Source organism: Suncus etruscus, chromosome 10 (genome assembly GCF_024139225.1).
Source record: "Suncus etruscus isolate mSunEtr1 chromosome 10, mSunEtr1.pri.cur, whole genome shotgun sequence".
NCBI lineage: Eukaryota > Metazoa > Chordata > Mammalia > Eulipotyphla > Soricidae > Suncus > Suncus etruscus.
The window spans coordinates 95,981,699-96,008,390 of record NC_064857.1 but is presented as its reverse complement, the minus strand read 5'-3'; the positions used below and the strand labels follow the sequence as shown (position 1 = coordinate 96,008,390).

Here is a 26,692-nt window from a genome sequence, read left to right as displayed (position 1 = left end):
CTGGCCAGGCATCTGGCCCTCTAAGAGGTGTTATTACAGGGTTTCTGGGAGCCCTGCCCTGCAGCCTCTGCTGGCCACTTCCCTGAGGGAGGGAGGGAGGGAGGGCCCGTGTAGCTCCCCAGAGAGGTGGTGTACCATGGAGCCCCTGAAAGCCCCAATATCTTCTCTTGTCAGGAGGCCCCAGTGGTGGCAGGACTCACCTTCAGCTTGGGGGTCCCTTTGCCTTCAGGATCTTCTGCCTTCCCTAGAAAATTTGGGGCAATTAGCAAGGTAGACCTTGAGGGAAACATGGTCCAGGTCCAGAAGGAGGTAGAGAAAGTCAACCTGACCAAGGGCACTTTTATCCTGCTCAGTTGCCCAGTGGGGTGGCAACAGCAAGCCTATGGCGTCCCCTGGGAATGAGTTTGCCAGCTGATGGTGCACAGCCACACTCTACTCTGGCACAGGGGAGGTGGGAGGTAGAGATGGACCCCAAAGTGGTCCTCCAGGGCTGTGCAGCTAAGACAGGGGGGTGCCAGGAAGCTCAGTGGCTTGAAAGCAGACAAGCCCAGGACCACTGGGAGGAAGAAAGGACAGGAGACGGTGGTCCAGTGGGTGCCTGCAGGGTCTGAGCAGCAGAACCCCCTAAATGGGAGCAAGCAGCATCCTCACCTTTCAGCCTCTGTTCGCGCTCCTGGCGTAGCTGCTCCTGGATCAGTCTCTGCTGTTCCTGCAACTGCCGGGAACCCTCTTCTCGCAGGCGTTCGATCTAGAGTGGAGGTTGGGGGGACAATTCAGCGCAGATCCAGTTCCATGTTGGCTCACCTTTCCAAGTTGGAAAGGTGTCTTGGGGGGCTGGAGAGATAGCATGGAGGTAAAGCGTTTGCCTTTCATGCAAGAGGTCATCGGTTCGAATCCCAGCGTCCCATATGGTCCCCTGTGCCTGCCAGGAGCAATTTCTGAGCATGGAGCCAGGAGTTGTAACCCCTGAGCACTGCCGGGTGTGACCCAAAAACCACAAAAAAAAAAAAAAAAAAAAAAAAAAAAGGAAAGGTGTCTTGGCAGGCCTCACCTGCAAGGGAGAACTCAGCAACCTGTGGGCGGGACACATTACCCAGCGCCCACTGCAGACAGTGAAAAGGCGCCCCCCAGTCTCAATAGTCACCTGGTTTAGACTCCCTCAGGCTAATGGCCTCCACCGTCAGCTTGAACACTCATCTTTTTTTTTTTTTTTTGGGGGGGGGTCACACCTGGCAGCGCTCTACACTCAGAAATTGTTCCTGGCAGGCTCGGGGGACCATATGGGATGTCGGGATTCAAACCACTGTCCTCCTGTATGTAAGGCAAATGTCCTAACTCCATGCTATCTTTCTGGTCCCTCCCCCCTTTTTTTATTTATTGAATCACTGTGAATTACAGAGTTACTCATGATTGAGTTTCAGGCCTACAGTCTTCCAAAACTCGTCTCTTTAATAGCGTCTAATTCTATTCACTAGTGTCCCCAGTTTCCCACCTGTTCCCATCTACCTTTTTCTCACTTCTCCCTCTTTGAGGCACTCTGGGTGAAGGCACTCACCTCTTGCTCCAGTGTCCTGGTACTCCGGCCCTCCTCCTCCTCCTCGCTACCAAGGGTCTGGGCCAGTCGTTCCCGGGCCTCTAGGTCTAAGACACAAGGGTTGAATGACCCAATGGTGGGTTGAAGCCATTTCCACTGTGCCTTAAACTGGCCCAGCCCAAGCCACTTCCCTCAATTTTCATGCAGGACAGAGCCAAACAGCCACTCTATGCCTTGCTCCATGTACATCTGCCCTGTGTTCATATGACTAAAAAGCTGTAGCAAAGACCTATGAGCTCCTGTGGGTGGTGAGGGGTCTGAAGGAGTCAGCAACCCCCACGGACAAAGCAGGCTGAACAGACTGGGGGTGGGACATGAGTCAGCGGCCCAGGCCATTGTCAGCGATGTCAGTGGGTGGAGCCAATGGCCTTGATTCCTGTGGTTTGGCACCAAGGCTGGGCCTTTAACCCCACCTTGGTTTGGACTCTTTTCCCACCACTGAGCTCCAGCTCCAACAGCCGCCATCACCTCCCCTGAAATTCACATTTACCAAGTCGCCCAGCAGATGCAAGTCTAGTGGCTCTGCCCGAGGTGGCAGTTTCTGTATGAGGGCACTAATGCAATCCCTGGGCTCCCCACCTCGCCTGGGAGATGTGCCTGTCACGTTCTCTCAGGCTTTCGGCTCATTTTTTTTTTTTTTTGGTTTTTGAATCACACCTGGCAGTGCTCAGGGGTTACTCCTGGCTCTAGGCTCAGAAATCGCTCCTGGCAGGCTCAGGGATGCCTGATCATGTGGGATGCCGGGATTCGAACCACCGCCCTTCTGCATGCAAGGCAAATGCCCTACCTCCATGCTATCTCTCTGGCCCCTGCTTACTTTCTTTTTTTTTTTTTTTTTTTTTTTTGGTTTTTGGGCCACACCCTGTGAGGCTCAGGGGTTACTCCTGGCTTTTGCGCTCAGAAGTTGCTCCTGGCTTCTTGGGGGACCATATGGGACGCCGGGGGATCGAACCGCGGTCCGTCCTAGGCTAGCGCAGGCAAGGCAGGCACCTTACCTCCAGCGCCACCGCCCGGCCCCTGCTTACTTTCTTAATGAAGAAATGGATGGAAAAAAAAAAAAGAAATGGATGGATGCAATATTAAATGAGGCCAGAAAGATAGTATAGTGAATAGGATGCTTGCCTTGCACATGGCCAACTGGGTTCAATCTCCAGCACCATATTAGGTTCCTGCCAGGAGTAATTTCTTTTTTTTTGGAGGGGTTTGGGTCACACCCGGTGGTGCTCAGGGGTTACTCCTGGCTCTGCGCTAAGAAATCATTTCTAGGGCCCGGAGAGATAGCGCAGTGGCATTTGCCTTGCAAGCAGCCGATCCAGGACCAAAGGTGGTTGGTTCGAATCCTAGTGTCCCATATGGTCCCCCTTGCCTGCCAGGCGTTATTTCTGAGCAGACAGCCAGGAGTAACCCCTGAGCATCGCCAGGTGTGGCCCAAAAACCAAAAAGAAAAAAAGAAAAAAGAAATCGTTTCTAGCAGGCACAGGGAATCATATGGGAGGCTGGGAATTGAACTGCGGTTCGTCCAGGGTTAGACACCTGCAAGGTAAATGTCCTACTACTGTGCTACCACTCCAGCCTCCAGGAGTCATTTCTCCCCTTCCCCCCCAGAAGTAATTTCAGATCACAGAGCTGGGATTAAGCTCTGAGCACCAACAGGGAAGAAGGAAGTAATAAAGAGCTATAAAATAATAGTTAAGGGGCTAAGTCAATAGAGTGGGTAAGGCACTTGCCTTGCATGTAGGTAGCCAGGTTTGATCCTCGGCATACCATATGATACCATGTGGTCCCCGGAGCCTGTCAGGAGTAACTACTAAGCACTGCCAGGTGTGGCCCAAAAACAACAAAAAAGAAGGGGTTGGAAAGATAGTACAGTCGGTACGGCATTTGCCTTGCACAAGGTCAACTGTGCTCAATATCTGGCATCCCAAGTATTGCCAGGAGTGATTCCTGAGAAAGCCCTGAGCACCACTGGGTGTTGCTCCAAAACAAACCAAAAAGTCTCCCCCAAACAAATAATATTTAAAACTATAGAGTGAGAAAATGAATGACTGGAGCTCTGAGGACCTTCCAAGGGTCTGAGAATTAAAGCATGTGGCAGCAATGTGAAGGGGATAATTTTAAAAAGCCCAGGGCAGTGGGCCGGGAGCACTATTTCATGCATACTGCAAGATCCATATCTAGCAAGTTCCCAATCCACTGGCATTTTGCTTCCTTGTTTATAAAAAAATGGATCTGGGGTCAGAGCAATAACACAGTGGTAGGGCATTTGCCTTGCATATGGCTGACTCAGGACAGACCTGAGTTTAATCCCTGGCATCCCATATGGCCCCCCAAGCCAGGAGTGAATTCTGAGTGAATTGCCAGGAGTAACCCGAGTGTCACCAGGTGTGGCCCAAAAACCAAAAAAAAAAAAAAAAAAAAAAAAAAACCAAAAAACATAAACAAAAAAATGGATCTAGTAAAACCTATCTCCTCAGATAGTTGCGGTATTTAAAAGGCCGATAAAAGATCTGTCACCGGGGCCGGGAAGGTGGCGCTAGAGGTAAGGTGTCTGCCTTACAAGCGCTAGCGTAGGACGGACCGCGGTTCGATCCCCCGGCGTCCCATATGGTCTCCCCAAGCCAGGGGCGATTTCTGAGCTCATAGCCAGGAGTAACCCCTGAGCATCAAACGGGTGTGGCCCAAAAACCAAAAAAAAAAAAAAAAAAAAAAAAAAGATCTGTCACCATGTTTAGCTCATAATAAATCCGGTCACTGTTAGCATCCCTAGGAGAGGCCTCAGAATCCATTCTAAGAAGGGAGTTTTGCTCAGCGCTGTGGCCAAGGCTCTGAGCTGCTACGACTCCAGGAAGAAAAGTGTGAGGGAAGCACAGGCACTCAGCACCTGCCATCACCTACCCAACTTCACTTTCTTCCTCCTCTCATCGAGTTTCTGGGTCCTCTCTGCTGCCTGCTTCTTGGCTTTCCTGACCTTGTCATAGGCAGCCTGGCAGGGAAGGAACAGTGAATGACAGGCAGCCAGGGCTCAAACAACGTCCAGTTGGCTTCCTCCCCAGTAGCACCAGAGGGACTGACCACTCCCTGGGGCAGGCAGAGAGGAGTGCAGTGTGGCTACAGTGCTCTCGAACCCTAAGCGACAGTTCACGTAGAGCAGGATGCTTTTACTTACCCTGGCTGCAGCATCTGTCAGTACCTCCAAGGCCTGAGAAAGCTGGTGGAAGAGTTCCGCTACATGGAGGAATCAAGAGAGAGCAGGAAGAGTAAGGCAAGGCCTGGGAATGGTGCGTTCCCTCCAAGGGGCCTTTCCAGAGGATGCACTCTGGCAGGAATGCCTCGGCAGCTGAGCCAGCGGGGGCATGAGCAAGCACATCATCGAGGAGCAGGAGGCCAAGCCTGGGACAGCCAGGCTCACCCCCAGGAAGCTGGAGCAGAAGCCCGCAGCTACATGTGTGTCCCCGGCCCACGAGTTTCACCTGCTCTGGGATTGTCAGGATTCTTGTCTGGGTGGCAGGAGAGGGCCTTCTGTCTGTACGCCTTCTTTACCTGGAAGAGCAGAAGATGTGTCTTGTCACATTCTCAGCCCTGGAAGGCAATCTGGAGAGTGCTTCTGCATGGAAAGCACCTCACAACCCCCTGAGGGATGGCTGTGGAAGGGGAGAGTGTGCTGCCCTGTGAGTATCCAGTCTCAGCACTGTGGATATCACAGGGACCTTGAAGTGTGAGGTTCCCTTCAGTCACCTAGAAGCTCCCAATCCAGTAGGAGGTGGAATGTACGCAGCCTTCTGCGGAAAACTTAAGATATTGTCCCTGACCATGAGGCACCCCTCATGACTGACTCCTGGAAACTCAGACTGAGGGACATCCACTTGAGTAAACACACATCATGCCTGCAGCTATCTTGTGTGCAGCAGCATATCCTCCTCTCTCTTCTCTGGGAAGCCATCAAAATCTCTATTAACAAGGAGGCACAGGGCCAGAGAGATAGCATGGAGATAAGGCGTTTGCCTTTCACGAAGAAGGACGGTGGTTTGAATCCCGGCATCCCATATGGTCCCCTGTGCCTGCCAGGGGCGATTTCTGAGCCTAGAGCCAGGAGTAACTCCTGAGCGCCGCCGGGTGTGACCCAAAATTAAATAAATAAATAAATAAATAAATAAATAAATAAATAAATAAATAGAAGGAGGCAAAGGTTTATCTGCAAGGACATGGAAGATTTTTAGTGAATTTGAAAAAGAGGTTTATAAGGATATAAATACTTTTGAGGTTTAAAATAAATTAAGTGGGGGCCGGAGAGATAGCATGGAGGTAGGGTGTTTGCCTTGCATGCAGAAGGACTGTGGTTCGAATCCCGGCATCCCAGATGGTCCCCGAGCCTGCCAGGAGCTATTTCTGAGTGTAGAGCCAGGAGTAACCCCTGAGCACTGCTGGGTGTGACCCAAAAAACAAAAAGTTAGTATTGGCAGAGGTTTGTTTATCTGTGGGGACGAGGAAGATTTTTAGTGAGTTTGAAAAAGAGGTTCACAAGGATATAAATACTTTTGATGTTTAAAATAAATTAAGTGATGGCCAGAGAGACAGCATGGAGGTAGGGCATTCGCCTTGCATGCAGAAAGACGGTGGTTCGAATCCCAGCATCCCATATGGTCCCCCGAGCCTGCCAGGAGGGATTTCTGAGCGTAGAGCCAGGAGAAACCCCTGAGCATTGCCGTGTATGACTCAAAAAAAAAAAAATTAAGTGGGGCCTGAGAGATAGCACAGCAGTAGGACATTTGCCTTGCATGCGTCCGACCTGGGACAGGAGTGCTACTGAGTGTGGCCCAAAAACCAATAATAAATAAATAAAAAAACAAAATTAATTGACAGGGTCAAAGAGATATGGTAAGGCACTTGCCTTGCATGCACGTTTGGATCCACGTTTGGGTCCTAGAACCCAATATAGTCCCTGAGCTTGAGAAGAGTGATCTGAGTATAGATCCAGGAATAAGCCTTGAGCACACTGCAAGGTGTGGGCCAAAAGCCAAAATAACAATAACCGAGCATATGGCCCCTGTGGTTTCCTGTGAAAGGGACTGAGAAAGGAGAGTAGGCTCAAATGCTCAGACCTTATATAAGCCATTTTTATTATCAAAGGGCCACCTTGGTAGGGAGGTAATGATCCATTTTTAGCTTTTATTCCTGCATCTTGCTTTATTAAAAACCTTTTCCTTCTGGGGCTGGAGTGATAGCACAGTGGTAGGGCATTTGCTTTGCACATGGCCAATCTGGGACAGACCCGGGTTCGATCCCCCAGCATCCATATAGTCCCCTGAACCTGACAGGAGCTATTTCCAAGCACAAAGCCAGGAATAACCCCTAAAGCACCACCGAGTGTGACCCAAAAACCAAAACCAAAACATAAAACCCTTTCCCTCCTTTTTTGTTTTATTTCTGGGTCTCTCTCAGCAATGCTCAGCAGCTACTCCTGGCTTGATGCTTGGGGGTGTCTCCAAATAATGCTTGGGGACATGAGGTCCCCTCACATGGAAATTGACCCTGGGTTTTCTCCATGTGCTTCATTTTCACTTTGAGCTTTCTGGTCCTTCTTTTCTTCTTTTTTGGTTTTTGGATTACACCCGGCAGCACTCAGGGGCTACTGCTGGCTCTATGCTCAGAAATCACCCCTGGCAGGCTTAGGGGACCATATGGGACGCCAGGACTCGAACCTTCTGCATGCAAGGCAAACGCCTTACTGCTGTGCTATCTCTCCAGCCCCCCTTTTTTGGTTTTGAGGCCACATCCAGCAGTGCTCTGGCTCTGCACTCAAGGATGTCTCTCTTTTTTTTTTTTTTTAATAATATCTTTATTTAAGCACCATGATTACATACATGATTGTAGTTGGGGTTCAGTCATAAAAAGAACATCCCCATTCACCAGAGCAACATTCCCATCACTAATAACTCCAACTCCCTCCTCTCCCAACCCCTGCCTATATTTGAGACAGGCATTCTGCTTCTCTCCCTCACTACCATTGTCATAATAGTTGTCAGTGTAAGTTATTTCTCTAACTAGACTCACCACTCTTTCTGGTAAGCTTCATATCATGGGCCGGTCCTTCCAGCCCTCCTCTCTATTGTCTCTGTATTATTACAAAAATGTCTTTTGTTTTTCTTAAAACCCATAGGTGAGTGAGACTATGCAGGGCAAAAACCCAACCTGCTTTATTGGTGCTTCAGCCCCTGGCCCTTACTTATATTTACAAAAACAAACAAACATAGTAACCAAGACTCTCTCTATTACCTAAAAAGCTCTTTAAAGGGAGGACAGAGCATAAACACCCAAATCGGCCCACCTTGTTCTGCAGCCTTGTGTGCTGGCTGGTTTAAACCTTCCAGAGAAATTCCTAGAATTAAGACGACAGAGTTTCCAGCCTTCCCAGATGGAACCCATACGTCTATGAAAAATGTGCTAAATAAGGCCCTTTGGACTGGAGGTGGGGAAGCCGCCACAGCCAGGGGAGACTGGACAGGGAACTAACTCGCAGGTGGTGCTCCTAGCTCAGGACTTCAGGGATGTGCTGCCTCCTGCTGGCTATGGCCAGTACCACATCCTCATTTGTCCCACCAAACCCTAATGAGGAGAGTAGCAAGAACCATGCAGGGGTCCTCAAACTTTTTAAACAGGGGGCCAGTTCACTGTCCTTCAGACTGTTGGAGGGCCAGATGATAGTAAAAACAAAAATTATGAACAAATTTCTATGCACACTGCATATATCTTATTTAGAAGTGAAGAAACAAAATGGGAACAAATACAATATGTGGCCCGAGGGCCGTAGTTTGAGGACCATTGAAAGGGGATCACCTCTTGGGGATCTTTTCATGTGTTATATGTTAGGCCAGAGCAATTACAGTGAGTAGGGCCCTTGTCTTGCATGTGTCTGACCCGGGTTTGATTCCCAACATCCCATATGGTTTCCCAAGCTCCACCAGAAGTGATCCCTCAACACTGCCAGATAAGGCCCCAAAACAAATAAAATAAAGTGTTATAAATTTTTTTTTTTTGGTTTTTCGGGCCACACCCATTTGATGCTCAGGGGTTACTCCTGGCTAATTGCCCCTGGCTTGGGGGAACCATATGGGATGCCGGGGGATCGAACCACGGTCCTTTCTTGGCTAGCGCTTGCAAGGCAGACACCTTACCTCTAGCGCCACCCAGCTAGCCCCATAAATTATTTTTTGTAAATCTAAGAGGGGCTGTAGAACAGGGAGAGGAAGTAATAAGATTCCTAAGACTAATAAGGACTAACAAGGACCAATAAGAAGCAGGATGAGACTGGGAATGAGGCTCAGTGGTAGAGCATTTCCTTACATGTACGTGTGAGGCCCTGGGTTCAAACTCCAGCACCATACAAATAAAATAAGGGGTCAAGAGGTCAGAACGAGGGCCCGGAGAGATAGCACAGCGGCGTTTGCCTTGCAAGCAGCCAATCCAGGACCAAAGTTGGTTGGTTCGAATCCCGGTGTCCCATATGGTCCCCCGTGCCTGCCAGGAGCTATTTCTGAGCAGACATCCAGGAGTAATCCCTGAGCACCACCGGGTGTGACCCAAAAAACCAAAAAAAAAAAAAAAAAAAGAGATCAGAACGATAGTACAGCAAGTACAGCATTTGTTTTGCACACAGCTGACCTGGGTTCAATCCCCGGCATCCTATATACTTTCCCGAGCCTGCCAGGAGTTATTTCTGAGGGCAGAGCTAGGAGTAACCCTGAGTACTGCAAAACAAAATTAAAAAAGAAAAAAAGAGGGGCCAGAGAGATAGCACAGTGGTAGGGCATTTGCCTTGCACACAGCTGACCCAGGATGGTCCGTGGTTCCAGTCCTGGCATCCCATATCATCCCCCCGAGCCTGCCAGGAGCGATTTCTGAGTGCAGAGCCAGGAGTAACTCCTGAATGCCGGTAGGTGTGGCCCCCAAAAAATAAACAAACAAAAAAAGGTTTAAGGTGGGAGAGTGCAGAGGGATATACAATGGGTAAGGCATTTGCCTTGCACTTGGAGCCTGGTGGCCAACCTGGGTTCAACCTGCAATAACCCACATGAGTTCAGTATCCCTGAGCCCACTAGGAGTAATCTCTGAGGGCAAAGCCAAGAATAATCCCCCTGAGAATTGCTGGGTGTGGTCCAAGTGGAAAAAAATCTGTAAGGGTTGAATACTGTGTTTCAACTTGCTGTAGGGGAAAGTTATCATTGCCTTGCACTAGCGAATTGAGCCTCTCCCTGACATTGAGAGAAAGGACACAGCAAGGAAGATGGCCAAGGAATAATGCAGGAAGGGGTGTCCATGAGATGCCAACAAAGAAGCCTGCAGAGAAGAGAATGATCAGGCCTGGTCCTGAAGACCTAGCAGAGATGGCACTGTATGAGGAGGGTCGGGTACTCTGGGTAGTTCTCTAAGAGAAAAATAGCCAAGTTTTGCTTTATTGAGGAAAAGCATTAAGGGAATAAAGAAAAATAGAGGGCCAGAGTGACTGCACAGCAGGTAGGGTGTTTGTTTGCCTTGCACCTGGCTGACCCAGATTCGATCCCTGGCATCTCATAAGGCCCCCCGAGCACTATCAGGAATGACCCCTGTGTGCTGAGCCAGAACTAACACCTGAGCGCTGTCTGGTGTGGCCCAAAATCCAAAAATAAATAAATAAGTAAATAAAGAGAAAAAAAGACAAGATTGTGATAAAACAAGGAAATGAAAATAGTATTATTTTTCCATCAATAGGTGTTTTGGCTCATTAAAAAACTTCAAGTGGGGCAAAAGAGATAGCACAGGGGTTAAAGTGTGTGCCTTGCATGTACCCAACCCTGGATGGATCCCAAACAAGCCAAATAAGATCCCCTGAGCACTGGAGCACTGCCAGGAGTGCAAACACCTTACCCACTGTAGCACTGCTCTGGTCTCAGCTTCTAAGCTATGTGGCAGCATAAAAGAAGTTTTTGTAGTTTAACAACTAAATTTCAAATTTTTTTTTTTGTTTTGTTTTTGGGCCACACCCTGTGACACTCAGGGGTTACTCCTGGCTATGCGCTCAGAAGTCGCTCCTGGCTTGGGGGACCATATGGGACGCCGGGGGATCGAACCGCGGTCCGTCCTAGGCTAGCGCAGGTAAGGCAGGCACCTTACCTTTAGCGCCACCGCCCGGCCCTAAATTTCAAATTTTGACTCTTGTTCTCTACCAGCGTGGCCTTGGGCAAATTGCTCAACAAAACCAGCCTTTTGGTTCCAATACTCAATTACAAAGGGAAGGCTTTATCCCTTATACCTTAAACTGTTGAGAGGATTAAAGAAAAAAATTCTGGTGGAAATTAGACACTCAATGTAAGCTCCACACCATTCCCCTGCTGTAGAAGGGAGGTAAATGAGCAGCCGGTGTGATGGGGACTCTGGGAATGAGCATGTTCTCAGTGGGTCAGTCCATCAGTCCAATTTCAAGTTGTTTTTTTTTTTTGGGGGGGTCACATCCGACGGCATTCAGGGGTTACTCCTTGCTATGTGCTCAGAAATTGCTCCTGGCTTGGGAGACCATATGGGACACTGGTGGATCGAACCTTGGGTCCGTCCTAGGCTAGCATGGGCAAGGCAGATGGCTTAACGCTTGTGCCACCGCTCTGGCTCCACAATCTGAATTTGTGTGTGTGTGTGTAGTTTTTGGGTCACATCCAGCAGTGCTCAGGGATTACTCCTGGCTCCATGCTCAGAAATTGCTCCTGGCAGACACAGGGGACCATATGGGATGCTGGGATTCGAACTGATGACCTTCTGCATGAAAGGCAAATGCCTTACCTCCATGCTATCTGTCCGGCCCCACAATCTGAATTTTTGTTGTTTCCGGCCACACCCTGCAGTGCTCAAGGTTTCCGTATTCCTGGTTCTACACTCAGGAATACTCCTGGTGATGCTTGGGGGAACAATGGGATGCTGGAGACAATCCACATACAAGGCAAGCTGTACTATTTGTCCAGCCCCTCAATTTGAATTCTGTTTTTTTGTGGGGGGGGTGGGTATACCCAGCGACGCTCAGGGTTATTCTTGGCTCTATGCTTAAAAATCAGTTCTGGGGCCAGAGAGATAGCACAGCGGTAGGGCATTTGCCTTTCATGAGCAGATCCAGGACAGATGGAGGTTCGAACCCCGGCATCCCATATGGTCCCCTTGCCTGCAAGGAGGGATTCCTGAGTGCAGAGCCAGGAGTAACCCCTGAGTGCTGCTGGGTATGACCCAAAGACCTAAAAACAAACAAACAAAGAAAACCCCAAAAAACAAGAAATAACTTCTAGTATGCTAGGGAAACCTTATGGGATGCTGGGGCTCAAATCCGAGATGGCTGCATGCAAGGAAAATGCCCTACTCAGTGTGCTATCATTCTGGCCCCTCAATTTGAATTCTTCCAGTCCACTAATAAATAAGACAGTTCCAAATTTCAACCCTGTGAGTTCTCATTCTAAGAGTAGCAGGAGGTAGGACAGTAAAGTGGCTAACTGGCGAACACAGGCCACACCTGGTGGTTCCTCTGGGCTTGGTGTTTGGGAAATCCCTCCTGGCTGTGCTCAGGGACCATGCAGTGCCAGGGCTCCAACTTGTGCCTCTAGCATCAAAACCAGGCACTTAGCTGGCCCAGAGAACATACCTTAAACTTGCAAGAGCCTGGGTTCAATCCCCCATTGCTGCACACACGAGTCAAGGGAACATGTGGATAGCCTGCACTCTTTCAGAGCAGTTGCCAGTTGCACTGGAAAAGGCTGGCCAAGTTTCTGTGCTGACGATTAGTAAGATATCATTACCCCTAGCTGTTTAGTCTGCCCTGGCCAGGGCCCACTGCTAGGTTTTAACTGGGAAGGTGCCAATTTTGACATTGAACCAGTTGGCCTCGAGTTCAGTTTTGTTTAGTGTTTTGTTTCAAACTGGATCCTCAGCTTTGCCCAGCCCTCCTGAATGACTGCTGCTAGAAGAATTCCTCGGGGTAAACAAAACTCTTACAGAAGGCCTTTGAAAAGGTTTCCGGTGTCAATGTCCTTTATTATGAAATAATCCTTCCTTATTAGCAACTCCAGAAGTTGATTCAGGGAAAAAAAAAAAAAAAGACACAAAATCTTTCTTGGCTGTGATAAAGTTGGGAAGAAAGACGGTCTTTCTGGAGAAAAAAGAAATAGAAAGACAGCTGTGGGGTAGACAGGACCCTGTAACTGCAGACCTGGGAGGTCACTGCCATTGCAACAATCCCAAAGGTGTTGGTCACCAAGGCAGGGTTGAACCAAATACAACCTTGCCCAGAGTGGCTGGCTGGATTCCCAACACTTGTGGCCTTCCTTTCCTTCCTTTGGATTTTTCCTAAACTGCCTGATTTCCTTAGCATCTGGAAATCTTTGTCTGCATTTCCTGAAACTTTCACATATAGGTGGAAAAGGACAGATGAGGAACCTAACACTCCCCTAACACTCCATATCCTTTTGGTTCTGCAGAGAACAACGTTCTCAAAGACCAGCCAGGAGTGACAGATACCTCAGATGAACATTAGCTCCATAAGGATTTGGGGCTTCAGCTGTCTCATGCCTTTTTCTGCTGGCCCTTTATTTTCTTGTTCCCCCCCTTTGGTTGTGGTGGGTGTACACCTGGAGATAGATGGTCAGGAGTTAGTCCTGGCTCAGCACTCAGGAATTAATTAGCATATGGTGCTTGGGAAACCATATGGGATGCTGAGGCTTAAACCCCAGTCAGGTGAGTGTAAGGCAAGCATCCTCCTATCTGCTATACTTTCTCTCCAGCCCCATCTGTTGGCCTTTTATTTGGGGGGGGGTGCTCAGGGATTACTTCTGGCTCTGCATTCAGAAATTGATCCTGGCAGGTTCAGGGAACCATTATGGGATGCCACAAATTGAACCAGGGTCCATCCTGTGTTGGCTGTGTGCAAGGCAAAAGCCCTACCACTACACTACCTCTCGGGCCCTGTTGGCTTTTCACTAATGTGTGACAGACTCTACCCTTCTGATCTCCATCTTAGGACATCAACTGAGTTAACTGCCTTTCACGGCTCAGTCAGGCTTATTGTGCAGGAGACATTCAGGAAATAGCACAGGGGCCGGAGTGGTAGCACATTGGTAGGGTGTTTGCCTTGCATGCGGCTGACCCAGGACCGACAAAGTTTGATTCCCGGCATCCCATATGGTCCCCCGAGCCAAGAGCGCAGAGCCAGGAGTAACCCCTGAGCACTGCCAGTGTGGCCCATAAAACAAAACAAAACAAACAAACAAAAAAGCAAAAAAAAAGGGCTGGAGGGCTGGAGAGATAGCACGAAGGTAGGGTGTTTGCCTTGCATGCAGAAGGTCGGTGGTTCAAATCCCGGCATCCCATATGGTCCCCCAAGACTGCTAGGAGCAATTTCTGAGCGTAGAGTCAGAGTGACCCCTGAGTACTGCCGGGTGTGACCCAAAAACAAAAAACGAAAAAAAAAGAAAAAGGGCTGGAGAGATAGTATGGAGGTAGTGTTTGCCTTGCATGGTCATTTGAATCCCAGTATCCCATATGGCACCACCAAGCCAGGGGCGATTTCTGAGCGCAGAGCCAGGTGTAAACTCTGAGCACTACCAGGTGTAGCCCAAAAAAACAAAAAATAAAAAACAAGAAAAAGGGCCAAGAACTAGCATGGTGGTAGAGCTTTTGCCTTGCATGCAGAAGGACGGTGGTTCAAATCCCGGCATCCCATAGGTCCCTTGAGCCCGCCAGGAACTATTTCTGAGCAGAGAGCCAGGGGTAACCCCTGAGCGCTGCCGGGTGTGACCCAAAAAAAAAAAAAAAACCCAAAAAACAATAAACAGCCCAACAGCATGTGCGGGCACTACTGAGAATGAGGGCTATCCCCATGTCTTCTGAGTTGGTCCTGAACTTTCCTTATACCCAGGCCAAAGCACTTCTCTAGCACCTGCTGCTTAGTAGGCATTCCAACAAGTAGCTCTTGAATAAAAAAAAAAAAAAAAAAAGGCAAGCATTCACCAATTCTTGGCCAAAATTCAATTAGAAAGCTGACATCTGGGGCCAGAGAGACATAATGGGTAAGAGTCTTGCACCTGGCTGACCTGGGCTCAATTGAACCCTGGCATCCCAAATATCCACCCAATCTCTCCGAATAAGCCCTGAGCACTGCCAGGTGTGCCCCAAAACAAAAACAAAAAAAGGGGGAAAAAAAGAAAGCTAATACCCACCAGAAACTAGAAACTGTCAGTGATTTTAAGCCCCACAGGAGCAGACAGCAGGGGGAGCACTGTTTCACAACCCCCAAATGTGTCTGCTCTCTCCCTCTTGAGAAACCGAGTCTATAAAAGGGAATAATAAGTTACTACAGCAGACTGCCAAGAGCATCATAGGGGGTACTAAATGTTACCCCCTGGAGCCCACATCACAGGGGGAAACTGAGTCATGACTTAGTAGCTAGCCACCCTTCCCCCATCAAATCAGGAAGCTCCAGGACTGGTTCTGCCACCTGCAGCAACAGGGTGGGAGGGAGGGGACCAGTACCTGGGCAGGCATAGCAGGGTCTCAGACAGTCCACCCAGCAGGGAGCCAACTCCTGACTCACCCACAAAAACCAGGATCTCTGTAACTATAAAACAGCCATCATTATCTTAAAAGAAAGGGGCCCTGCAAAGGAGAGATCATTATTTTTTTAAAAGGCTGCTGTCTTCTCTTGTCATAAAACCTGGAGCCAGTTAAGTAAGTGGTGCAAGTAATTATCAAAGGCCAGTTATCAAAGGCCAGACACAGAGGTCAGACACAGATTCGGGGGCCAGAGGGAGAGGGCTCTCCATGACAGAACAAACCTGCCTGGTGAATCACCCAGAAACCCATGATCAGGCCCAGCTCCAGGACTGGGAACAAGCAATCATTACTGCCCAGGTGGTCCTTCGTGGCCATTTTCCTTAAGCTGGGGAGAAGCAAGCTGTCTCCGCACCAGCTGGACACCAGACATCAGCAGACTACCTGATAGCACAGGAAGTATCGGCACTTTCGTTCCTCAGAGCCTGTGGCCCACATTGCCACAGCACCACAAAGAAATTCCCCAACACAGCTCGGCAATAAATTGCCTTGTATTTGCCATGTATGTGTGAGTCCTGCCACACACACAACCCAAATTGATTAATGAAGATTCAGCGTAGATAGGGTAATAGCAGCCCTGGCTTAACATGCCCTAATTGTGAGCTTGCTGCTACTAATACTAAGATGATTCTGGGGGGGTCCAGGCCTCACAATGACAGCTCTCTTGGGCACCTAAGCACAGCCATGCTCAAGACTCAAGTCAGGGCCCAGCGGCGTTTGCCTTGCAAGCAGCCGATCCAGGACCTAAGGTGGTTGATTCGAATCCCGGTGTCCTATATGGTCCCCTGTGCCTGCCAGGAACTATTTCTGAACAGACAGCCAGGAGTGACCCCTGAGCACCGCCGGGTGTGGCCCAAAAACCAAATAAAAAAAAAGACTCAAGTCAGCCAACAACAGATGAGTGTAGAAAGACACTGCGGTACATATACACAATGGAATACTATGCAAATGAAGACATGAAATTTCCCTACACATGGATGCACATGGAAAGTATTATACTGAGTGAAATGAGTCAGAGGGAGAGAGACAGATTCAGAATAGTCTCACTCATCTATTCTATGGGTTTTAAGAAGGGGGAAGGTGGCGCTAGAGGTAAGGTGTCTGCCTTGCAAGCGCTAGCATAGGACGGACAGCGGTTCGATCCCCCGGCGTCCCATTTGGTCCCCCCAAGCCAGGGGCGATTTCTGAGCGCATAACCAGGAGTAACCCCTGAGCATCAAACAGGTGTGGCCCAAAAACCAAAAAAAAAAAAAAGACTAAGAAAAAGAAAGAAAAAAGACATTATTGTAATAACACCCAGAGACAATAGAGATGAGGGCTGTAAGGATGGAACACAGGATGAAGCTTACCACAGAGAGTGGTGAGTGCAGTTAGAAAAATAATTACGGGGCCGGGGAGGTGGCGCTAGAGGTAGGGTGTCTGCCTTGTAAGCGCTAGCCTAGGACGGACAGCGGTTCGATCCCCCGGCGTCCCATATAGTCCCTCCAAGTCAGGGGCGATTTCTGAGTGCATAGCCAGGAGTAACCCCTGAGCGTCAAAGGGGTGTGACCCAAAAACCAAAAAAGAAAAAAGAAAAATAATTACAGGTCAGATAGATAGCATGGAGGTAAGGCATTTGCCTTGCATCCAGAAGGATGGTGGTTCAAATCCTGGCATCCCATACGGTCCTCTGTGCCTGTTGGGGGCGATTTCTGAGCACAGAGCAGGAGTGACCCCTGAGCACTGCCGGGTGTGACCCCCAAAAAACAAACAAACAAAAAAAAACACAAAAAAAGGAAAGAAAATTAATTACACTGACAACTCTCATGACAATGTTAATAAGTGGAGAAGTAGAATGCATGTCTTGAATACAGGCAAGGAGTGGGGGAGGAAGGAGATGGAAGGCATCAGTGGTGGGAAAGTTATACTGGTGAAGGGGGGTGTTCATTTTTTTTTAATAACTGAAACCCAACTACAAACGGTGCTTAACTGAAGATATTATTAGAAAAAAAAAAAAAAGAAAAAGAAAGAAAAGACTTAAGTCAGCAAAATATGTGCAGCCTGGATCAGTGAAGCCTCGACCATACAGTGCTAGCCTGCTGATCCCCAAGTGTCAGCCCCTATATAACCATTGGATCTGGGTCCACCTACAGGCTACTCCTTGTAGCCTCCCCCCATATCTGTCATCCTTTTGGTTCTCACCTCTGGGACCACCCCCTTCCTTTAACCAGCTTAACCAGCCTCCTGGGGGCCCCAACCCTCACCCTGACTTCCTGCTCAGCCCAAATGCCTAACCTCATTCTTATACTCCAATCCTTTCTCTTCAGCGCTCTCTCCCCTTTTCACCTTTTGCCCAGGCTCAGAGGCCAAATTCCTTGCCTACCTCCTGCCCGGCTCTAGGTCCCATCACTAGACAAACACCCTGGATCTCTTTGCCTTTCTTGAAAGGCCCATTCTACATGGCAGAGAACTCCACCTTGGGCCCTAGGACTTCTTGCATTTAATCTATTTCTATCACTTTCCTTAATGAAGAATTTACTTACTTTCTTTTTTTTTTTTTTTTTCTCTCTCTCTCTCTCTCTCTCTTCTCTCTCTCTCTCTCTCTCTCTCTCTCTCTCTCTCTCTCTCTCTCTCTCTCTCTCTCTCTCTCTCTCTCTCTCTCTCTCTCTCTCTCTCTCTCTCTCTCTCTCTCTCTCTCTCTCTCTCTCTCTCTCTCTCTCTCTCTCTCTCTCTCTCTCTCTCTCTCTCTCTCTCTCTCTCTCTCTCTCTCTCTCTCTCTCTCTCTCTCTCTCTCTCTCTCTCTCTCTCTCTCTCTCTCTCTCTCTCTCTCTCTCTCTCTCATATTCTGGGGCCAGAAAGATAGTACAGGAGTTAAGGAACATGCTTCGTATGCAGCTGACTCTGTTTTTGTTCCCAACATGTGGCCCCTCAAGCACCACTGGATACAGCCTTTGAGGACCCTGAGTGTTGCTGGTGGCCTACAGAAGTCCCAGCACAACAGGCCTATGCAATACCCATATCCTTGGGCCTCTCAGGCCTCAATGGCTAAGAATTGTCCCAGGTACCTTACCATTGCTTGAGAGCTCCCTACACGAGGTCACACCTGGCAGTGCTCTTGAATCACTCTTGGTTTTGAGCTTCAGAGACCACACCTGGTGGTGCTGGGGGTGGGGGGAACCAGATTCAGGATCTGGATCCTGGGACCAGTGCCAGGATATACACCATAATCACAGCTGCAGTGACACGCATGGCAAGTGCCTTGACCTCTGTACTATCTCTCTGGCCTCACCCAGATGGAGATGTGGCATGGGGAAATGGAAACTGCACTGCAGTAGTTTCCACACTTTCCCAAGTAGTGCAGAATGGGGCCTTTGAAACTATCTTCATTAGCAACTACATTCATCCCAGAAATACAGCAGGGTATGTACTGCCAGAAACCCGTTGGGTTCATACCATGTTTGGTTTTGAATTAATTTTTGGTCATTGCACATTTGGAAATCTTTTACTGTTGCCAACTGTTACCCACCACTTAAGAAGCTGGGGTCTAGGGTCAGAGATGGTTCAATGGGCTGAGGACCATGCTTGACATGCAGGAGGCCAGATTCGGCCTGGTTCTCCAGTACCACCATGTATGACCTACAAACAAAGCAATAACAGGGGCCGGAGAGATAGCACAGGTGTAGGACATTTGCCTTGCATGCGGCCGCTCCAAGGTAGACAGTGGTTCGAATCCTGACACCCCATATGGTCCCCCCGTGCCTGCCAAGAGCAATTTCTGAGCACAGAGCTAGGAGGAACCCCTGAGCATCACCAGGTGTGACCAAAAACCCAATCCCCCCCGCAAAAAAAAGCAGCAGCAGCTAGGGTCTAGAATCTAGATGTAGATCTAGATCTAGACTCTTCATCTTAATATCTTCAGCCTCACCTACATGAGGTAGCTTTACTCAGTCAAATCTCTACCTATGGGGCCGGTGAGGTGGCGCTAGAGGTAAGGTGTCTGCCTTGCAAGCGCTAGCCAAGGAAGGACCGCGATTCGATCCCCCGGCGTCCCATATGGTCCCCCCAAGCCAGGGGCAATTTCTGAGCGCTTAGCCAGGAGTAACCCCTGAGCATCAAACGGGTGTGGCCCGAAAAACCAAAAAAAACCCAAAAAAACCAAACAAATCTCTACCTTTGCCACACTATGGACTCTTGAGGTCTCTCAAGAGATGCAACTGTCTCTTGTCGCCCTACTTGTTCCTGAAGAGTGATGGAAAAAGCTCTGTGAGAAGAGCAGAAGATTCGGGTTTGGACAGGTGCACTGCTTTACGAGCCACCTGATGCCGAGTTTAATCAATTAAATTTTTTTGGTCTCGGTTTTCTCATCTATAAATCAGAGCTAATGGTCCTTGCCTACCTCCCATGCCTGTTTTGAAGATCACATCAAATAAGATAAATTATGTGAAAGCACTTTGGTGTCATATAAATGTGAGGTATTATCGTGCATGCTAATGAATAGCTTGCATCTCATAAACATATATGAGTCATCCTTTAGGACTTAGCAGGGAGCCTAGGACTTCAAAACTACAGTTTCAGCCAGACAACCAAGGCCAGTAGTAAGTTAACCTTTAGACAAGGCTTGGAAAGCTACCTCTTGTAACCCTCTCCCCAAGTGACTCTTTTGTTTGTTGTTCGTTGTTTTGGGTCACACCTAACTGTTCAGGGGTAATTCCTGGCTCTGTGCTCAGAAATCGCTCCTGGCAGGCACGCAGGATCATCTGGGATGCCAGGATTTGAACCACCTTTTGTCCTGAATGGGCTGTGTTCAAGGCAAACGCCCTACCTCCAGCCCCAGCCAATAACTCTTTTTTTTTTTTTTTGGTTTTTGGGTCACACCCGGCAGTGCTCAGGGGTTACTCCTGGCTGTCTGCTCAGAAATAGCTCCTGGCAGGCACGGGGGACCATATGGGACACCAGGATTCGAACCAACCACCTTTGGTCCTGGATCGGCTGCTTGCAAGGCAAATGCCGCTGTGCTATCTCTCCAGGCCCAGCCAATAACTCTTTATCATGAAGGAAAATCAGGTTCAGGAACTAACCTGAAGGCCAGAGTACCTGGTTTGAGATTAGAATCTTTGGGAACAGTGGACTAAGTCAGGTGCTCCTCAAATCCAGAAAGGGGCCCTCTATGTCCACAGAATCAAGTCCAACCACAGAGGGTGAAAAGCACCAGGTTCTCCAGTTTTATCTTCTGCCCTCAACAAACCCCAGGCAATTCCTCTGTCTTCATGCCATTTACTTTGACCTCTACTGGCTTGTGCTCATGCCATTCCTTCCAATACTGTTTTGTCCTCAAAAACTTATTCTTCTCGGGGCTAGAGTGATAGCATAGCGGTAAGGTGTTTGCCTTGCATGCAGTCAACACAGGATAGACCCAGTTCGAATTACGGCATCCCATATGGTCCACTGAGCCTGACAGGAGCGACTTCTGAGTGCAGAGCCAGGAGTAAACTCTGGTGCCGACACCGGGTGTGACCCCTGCCCCCAAAAAACCTTACTCTTCTCAAACTGAGAGATAATATTTAGAGTATAATAGGGATGTGTCGTTTATATAAAGGGACTAGCTAGCACAAAGTAGCCTTTTCACTAATGCAATCATCAAATACAACTTCCTGGCTGAAATTCCATTCAGTTTTCTGGGGTAGTTTTCCTAGTAAAAAAAATTTAAATTAGGGGCCGGCGTGGTGGTGCTAGAGGTAGTCTGCCTTGCCAGCGCTAGCCTAGGATGGACCTCGGTTCAATCCCCCAGCGTCCCATAGGGTCCCCCAAGCCAGGAGCGACTTCTGAGCGCATAGCCAGGAGTAACCCCTGAGTGTCACTGGGTGTGGCCCAAAAACAAAACAAAACAAAAAATTAAATTGGGGGACGGAGAGATAGCACAGCGGTAAGGCATTTGCCTTGCAAACAGCTGATTCAAACAGACGGACAGTGGTTCGAATCCCTGCATCCCACACGGTCCCCTCTGCCTGCCAGGAGTGACTTCTGAGTGCAGAGCCAGGAGTAACCCCTGAGCACCGCTGGGTATGACCCAAAAACAAACAAACAAACAAACAAACAAAAGACTTAAAACTGGATCTTCAAAGTGTCATTTCAAGCATTCAGCTTCTCTAAGCAATATCTGTCAAGATGCAATAAGTTCCAGACCCTTCGATGATTCAACTGAAAGGTGAATGTGCTGTAGACAGGAGGAAGAGTCACCTGTCAGGTGCACACAAGGAGAAATTGCATTGAAGTAGAATTCCGTCCAATCTGGGCCCCACACCCTCTCATGGAGCATCTTGAGCAAGTCCCACAATCTCTCTAGAACTCACTTTCCTGTCTCTAAAATAATTCTTCTTCCTCTTTTTTTTTTTGCAGTACCAGGGATTACTAAGGGTCACTCATTCAAGGCCACTGCTAAGCTATGTACTACACCCTCTTTTATTTTTTGGGGGGGTTTAGGGCCACACCTAGCGGCGCTCAGGGGTTACTCCTGGCTCTGCGCCCAGAAATAGCTCCTGGCAGGCTCAGGAGACCATATGGGATGCCAGGAATCAAACCCAGGTCTGTTCTGGGTTGGCCGTGTGCAAGGCAAATGCCCTACTGCTGTGCTATCTCTCCAGCCCCTTAAACCTTTTTTAGTTTGTTTGTTTGGTTTTTGGTTTTTGGGTCACACCTGGCAGCGTTCAGAAATCATTCCTGGCAGGCTCAGGGGACTATATGTGATGCCGGGATTTGAACCACCGTCCTCCTTCTGCATGAAAGGCAAACACCCTACATCCATGCTATCTCTCTGGCTCCATCCCTTAACCCTTTATTAAAAAAGAATAATAGGTGGAGAGATAGCACAGCGGTGTTTGCCTTGCAAGCAGCTGATCCAGGACCAAAGGTGGTTGGTTCGAATCCCGGTGTCCCATATGGTCCCCCGTGCCTGCCAGGAGCTATTTCTGAGCAGACAGCCAGGAGTAACCCCTGAGCAATGCTGGGTGTGGCCCAAAAACCAAAAAAAAAAAAAAAAAAAAAAAAAAAGAATAATAGTTTTTTTTTTTTTTTTAATTTATTTGTTTTTGGGTCACACCCGGCAGCACTCAGGGGCTACTGGCTCTACGCTCAGAGATCGCTCCTGGCAGGCTCAGGGGGCCATATGGGATGCCGGGATTCAAACCACCGACCTTCTGCATGCAAGGCAAACACCTTACCTCCATGCTATCTCTCTGGCCCCATAAAAGGAATAATAGGAAGGAAAATTTTTATCTTCTTGGAGGGCACCAGAGCCATACCCAGCAGTGCTCAGGAGGTCATCTGGTACCAGGGATTAACCTATGACCTGTGCATGTAAGGAATGGGCTTCAGCCCTCTGATCTATCTCTCCAGGCCCTGCAATATATTTTCTTTAATAGAAGTGTTTGGGCCACACCCAACAATGCGAAGGTCCACTCCTGGAGGTGCTCAAAGAGCAAATGCACTGGAAGAAATGATTAGGCCAGAATAAGTTGTAAACAAGGCAATTTGTTCACAGTATTCTTTTTCTCTCTGGCCCCTCCTGAGATAGTCTTTTTCCCCTAAAGATCTTTTTTTTTTTTTTTTTTTTCCGGTTTTTGGGCCACACCTGGTGACACTCAGGGGTTACTCCTGTCTATGCACTCAGAAATTGCTCCTGGCTTGGGGGACCGTATGGGAAGCCCAGGGATCCAACCTCGGTCTGTCCCAGGTCAGCCGCGTGCAAGGCAAACTCCCTAACACCATCGCTCCAGCCCTACCCCTAAAGATCTTGAAACAACTCCTCAGGAAGTCTTCCTTGATTCTGCTAGTCATATGAATTATGTCTTCCTTTTTCGTCTCAGAGTATTTCCTTATATACTTTTAAAAACATTTTTTGGGGGGTCACACCCAGCAGCACTCAGGGGTCACTCCTAGCTCTGCACTCAGAAATCTCTCCTGGCAGGCTCAGGGGACCAACCATATGGGGTGCTGGGTTTCGAACCGGGTCCGTCCTGTGTTGGCTGCATGCAAGACAAATCCCTTACCACTGTGCTCTCGCTCCAGCCCCATTATTTCCTTATATACTTTTATTGGTCTCTTTCATTTTATTTCAGAACTCATTGTTTACCAAGTTGTGTAAGCTGCCAGAAAACTGTAATGAGGGTCAAAGAAATAATACTGTGAGCAAAGCTCTAGCCTTACAGGTGGCTAATCCAGGTTCCTTCCCTGGCACTACATATGGTCCCTTGAGCCTAGCAGGAGTAACCCCTGAATGTAGACAGGTGTGGTAAGAAAAAAATAAACCAGAAAGCTGTAGTGAAGTCTTCTTCAGCCATCACATCCCCATTGTGCTGGGCCCGGGGAGATAGCTGAAGTACATCTTTACATGAGAGGCTTGGGTTTGATCACAGTACCACATCGTCCCCTGAACACGACACATCCAGGAGCAGGCCATGAACACCACCAGGTAGAACCCAAAGACCAAAAACATTAAAAATAAAAGTCCCACCTAGCACCTAGTCCATTAAGCCATACTGGATTCTTTTTTGTTTGTTTGTGTTGTTTTGTTTTTGCATCACACCCGGCAGCGCTCAGGGGTTACTCCTGGCTCTACGCTCAGAAATCGCTCCTGGCAGGTTTAGGGGACCTATAGGATGCTGGGATTTGAACCACCATCCTTCTGCATGCAAGGCAAATGCCCTACCTCCATGCTATCTCTCCGGCCCCATACTGGATTCATTTGTAGATTTAAACTGAGCAGTGAATTTGGACAAACCCCTCCCCTTTTTCTTCTCCCTGATTTACTACCTCTCCTTCCTATCCTACTAGTTATGAGGTCACTGGCAAAATGTGAGGTGAAGGAGCACTGGTCAGTGAGGACTAGCACAGCAGGTAAGGCATTTGCTTTGCACACGGCCAACCCAGGTTGAACCCCCAGCATCCAATATGGTCCCCAAGCACCACCAGAAAAGAACCTTGAGTGCAGAGCCAGGAGTAACCCCTGAGCACCACTAGGAGTGGGGCCCCCCAAAAAAAGAGGAGTGTGAGATGTGGAAGTTGATGTTAGCACATAATGGCCTGCTGCTCTGAACAAGATCCTATCACCAACTCACTCAACCGACCAGCCCCATGTGCCTGCCCTACCTGAACTCTACCAAAACTAGAGGGTCTGGTCTGCCCCCGAAAGTCAAGTTGAGACTGATGTTCTCAAACCTGCCACTGTGATCAAATTCTCATCAAAGTTCAACTTGAAAGTCTGGTGAAAAGTACCGTGAAGATCTGGGAGAGGTTCTTGGGAACAATATGGGATTCAATGGCAAAAAAGTGCCTATCAAAGATGTTTGGGGGAGGGAGGGCCTGGAGCAATATATCACACATCAGTAGGGTGTTTGCCTTGCACGTGGCTGACCTGGGTTTGATTCCCAGCATCCCATCTGATCCCTAGAGCTTGCCAGGAGTGATTTCTTTTTTTTTGTTTTTGTTTTTTTGGGTCATACCCAGCAGCACTCAGGGGCTACACCTGGCTCTTTGCTCAGAAATCGCTCCCAAAGGGGCTGGTGAAATAGCATGGAGGTAGGGCGTTTGTCTTGCATGCAGAAGGATGGTGATTCGAAACCTGGCATCCCATATGATCCCCCGTGCCTGCCAGGGGCGATTTCTGAGCTGAGAGCCAGGAGTAACCCCTGAGCACTGCCAGGTGTGAATCAAAAAAAAAAAAAAAAGGGTAGAAACAGGCTGCCCGATTCAGTTAGTTTATCAAAAGAAGGTAATATCTGCCGGAGAGATAGCACAGTGCCTTGCAAGCAGCCGATCCAGGACCAAAGGTGGTTGGTTCGAATCCCGGTGTCCCATATGGTCCCCCGTGCGTGCCAGGAGCTATTTCTGAGCAGACAGCCAGGAGTAACCCCTGAGCACGCCGGGTGGTGGCCCAAAAACCAAAAAAAAAAAAAAAAAAGAAAAGAAAAGAAAAAAAAATAATATCACTTTTTCAACAGTAGTTGAAAAAGAAATTTATGGGGCCAGAGAAGATAGCATGGAGGTCAGGGTATCTGCCTTGCATGCAGGATGGTGGTTCGAATCTCGGCATCCCATATGGCCCCCTGAGCCCTGCCAGGTGTGATCCTCAAAAAGGAAATCAGACTAATCTGATTCCAAAGTTCAACTTCCTAACTGTCATTGCTGATAAGTACCAAGGTGATTTTATAAAGGCACATTTACTCAGGAAAGGAGACTTTGGCTCAGCAACAGAGAACCCATCTTGCATTTGTGAAATCTGGGTTCTATCCCTGGCACCACAAGTAAATAAAGGTACATTTATAATACTCAACACTGCTCAATGCTTTTTTGTTTTGTTTTGGTTTTTGTTTGGTTTTGGGTCACATCCGGCAGGCTCAGGAGTTACTCCTGGCTCTATGCTCAGAAATCCGTCCTTGGGAAAAAAAAAATAAGAAATCCCTCCATGGGGGCCGGAGAGATAGCATGGAGGTAGGGCATTTGCCCTGCATACAGGACAGTAGTTTGAATCCTGACTCCCATACGGTCCTGGTGATAGTATATTGGATTATTCCTTACTTGGTATTCTGTTCCCACCCTAGGGTGGGTACAATAATTGATTAGGGTAGGATCAGTATACAATAGCCAGTATTATTTAGGACTTCCTTCTCTTGGGGATCATTGTTGGAAGGCTCAGAAGAACATATGGAGTGCCAGGTATCAAACCCTGGACAGCCACATGCAAGGCAAGCATCCTACTATACTATCACTCTGGTCCTCTTATTAGTGTTTCTTTTTTTTCCTCATTACAATAGCCAGAATCTGGAAACAACCCAGAAGCCTGACAACAGATAAGTGGCTAAAGAAACTGTGTTTCATCTACACAATGAAATGCTACACAGCTGTTAGAAAAAATGAAGTCAGTAAATTTGCCTATACATGGATGGACATGGAGACCATTATGCTGAGTGAAATGAGTCACGGGGAGAGAGACAGACACAGTATAGTTTAACTCATCTGTTGTGGGATTTAAGAAAAATAAAAGACAGTATAATAATAATACCCAGAGAAAATAGAGATGAGGGCCAGAAAGACCACCCTGTGATATGATGCTTACCACAAAGAATGGTGAGTGTGGTTAGAGAGATAATTGCACCAACAACTACTGTGACAATGATAGTGAGACAAAAATAGCATCCTTGGGGCCGGAGATACCATGGAGGTAGTGCATTTGCTTTGCATGCAGAAGGTTGGTGGTTCGAATTCCGGCATCCCATATGGTCCCCGTGCCTGCCAGGGGCGATTTCTGAGCATAGAGCAAGGAGTAACCCCTGAGTGCTGCGAGGTGTGACCCCAAAACAAAACAAAAAAAATAACATCGCTGTGTTGAAAACAAGGCAAGGGGTGGGGGGACGGAGGGAAATGGGTAACATTGGAGGCAGGAAAGTTACACTGGTGAAGGGTGGAAGGGGGGCCCGGAGAGATAGCACAGCAGCGTTTGCCTTGCAAGCAGCC

The 26,692-nt window shown here is 48.4% G+C and overlaps 1 protein-coding gene across 1 annotated transcript in view; it reads right to left on the bottom strand.

The window, feature by feature from the left end:
- DNAJC17 (DnaJ heat shock protein family (Hsp40) member C17) overlaps positions 1-26,692 on the bottom strand; it is a 34,774-nt gene that overhangs the window by 6,759 nt on the left and 1,323 nt on the right. Inside the window, exons 2-7 of the mRNA XM_049781502.1 lie at positions 5,065-5,134; positions 4,761-4,819; positions 4,490-4,577; positions 1,556-1,641; positions 652-748; positions 201-244 (exon numbers count right to left, since the gene is read on the bottom strand). Of these exons, the coding sequence (XP_049637459.1) occupies positions 201-244; positions 652-748; positions 1,556-1,641; positions 4,490-4,577; positions 4,761-4,819; positions 5,065-5,134 (444 nt within the window). The remainder of the gene's footprint in view (positions 1-200; positions 245-651; positions 749-1,555; positions 1,642-4,489; positions 4,578-4,760; positions 4,820-5,064; positions 5,135-26,692) is intronic.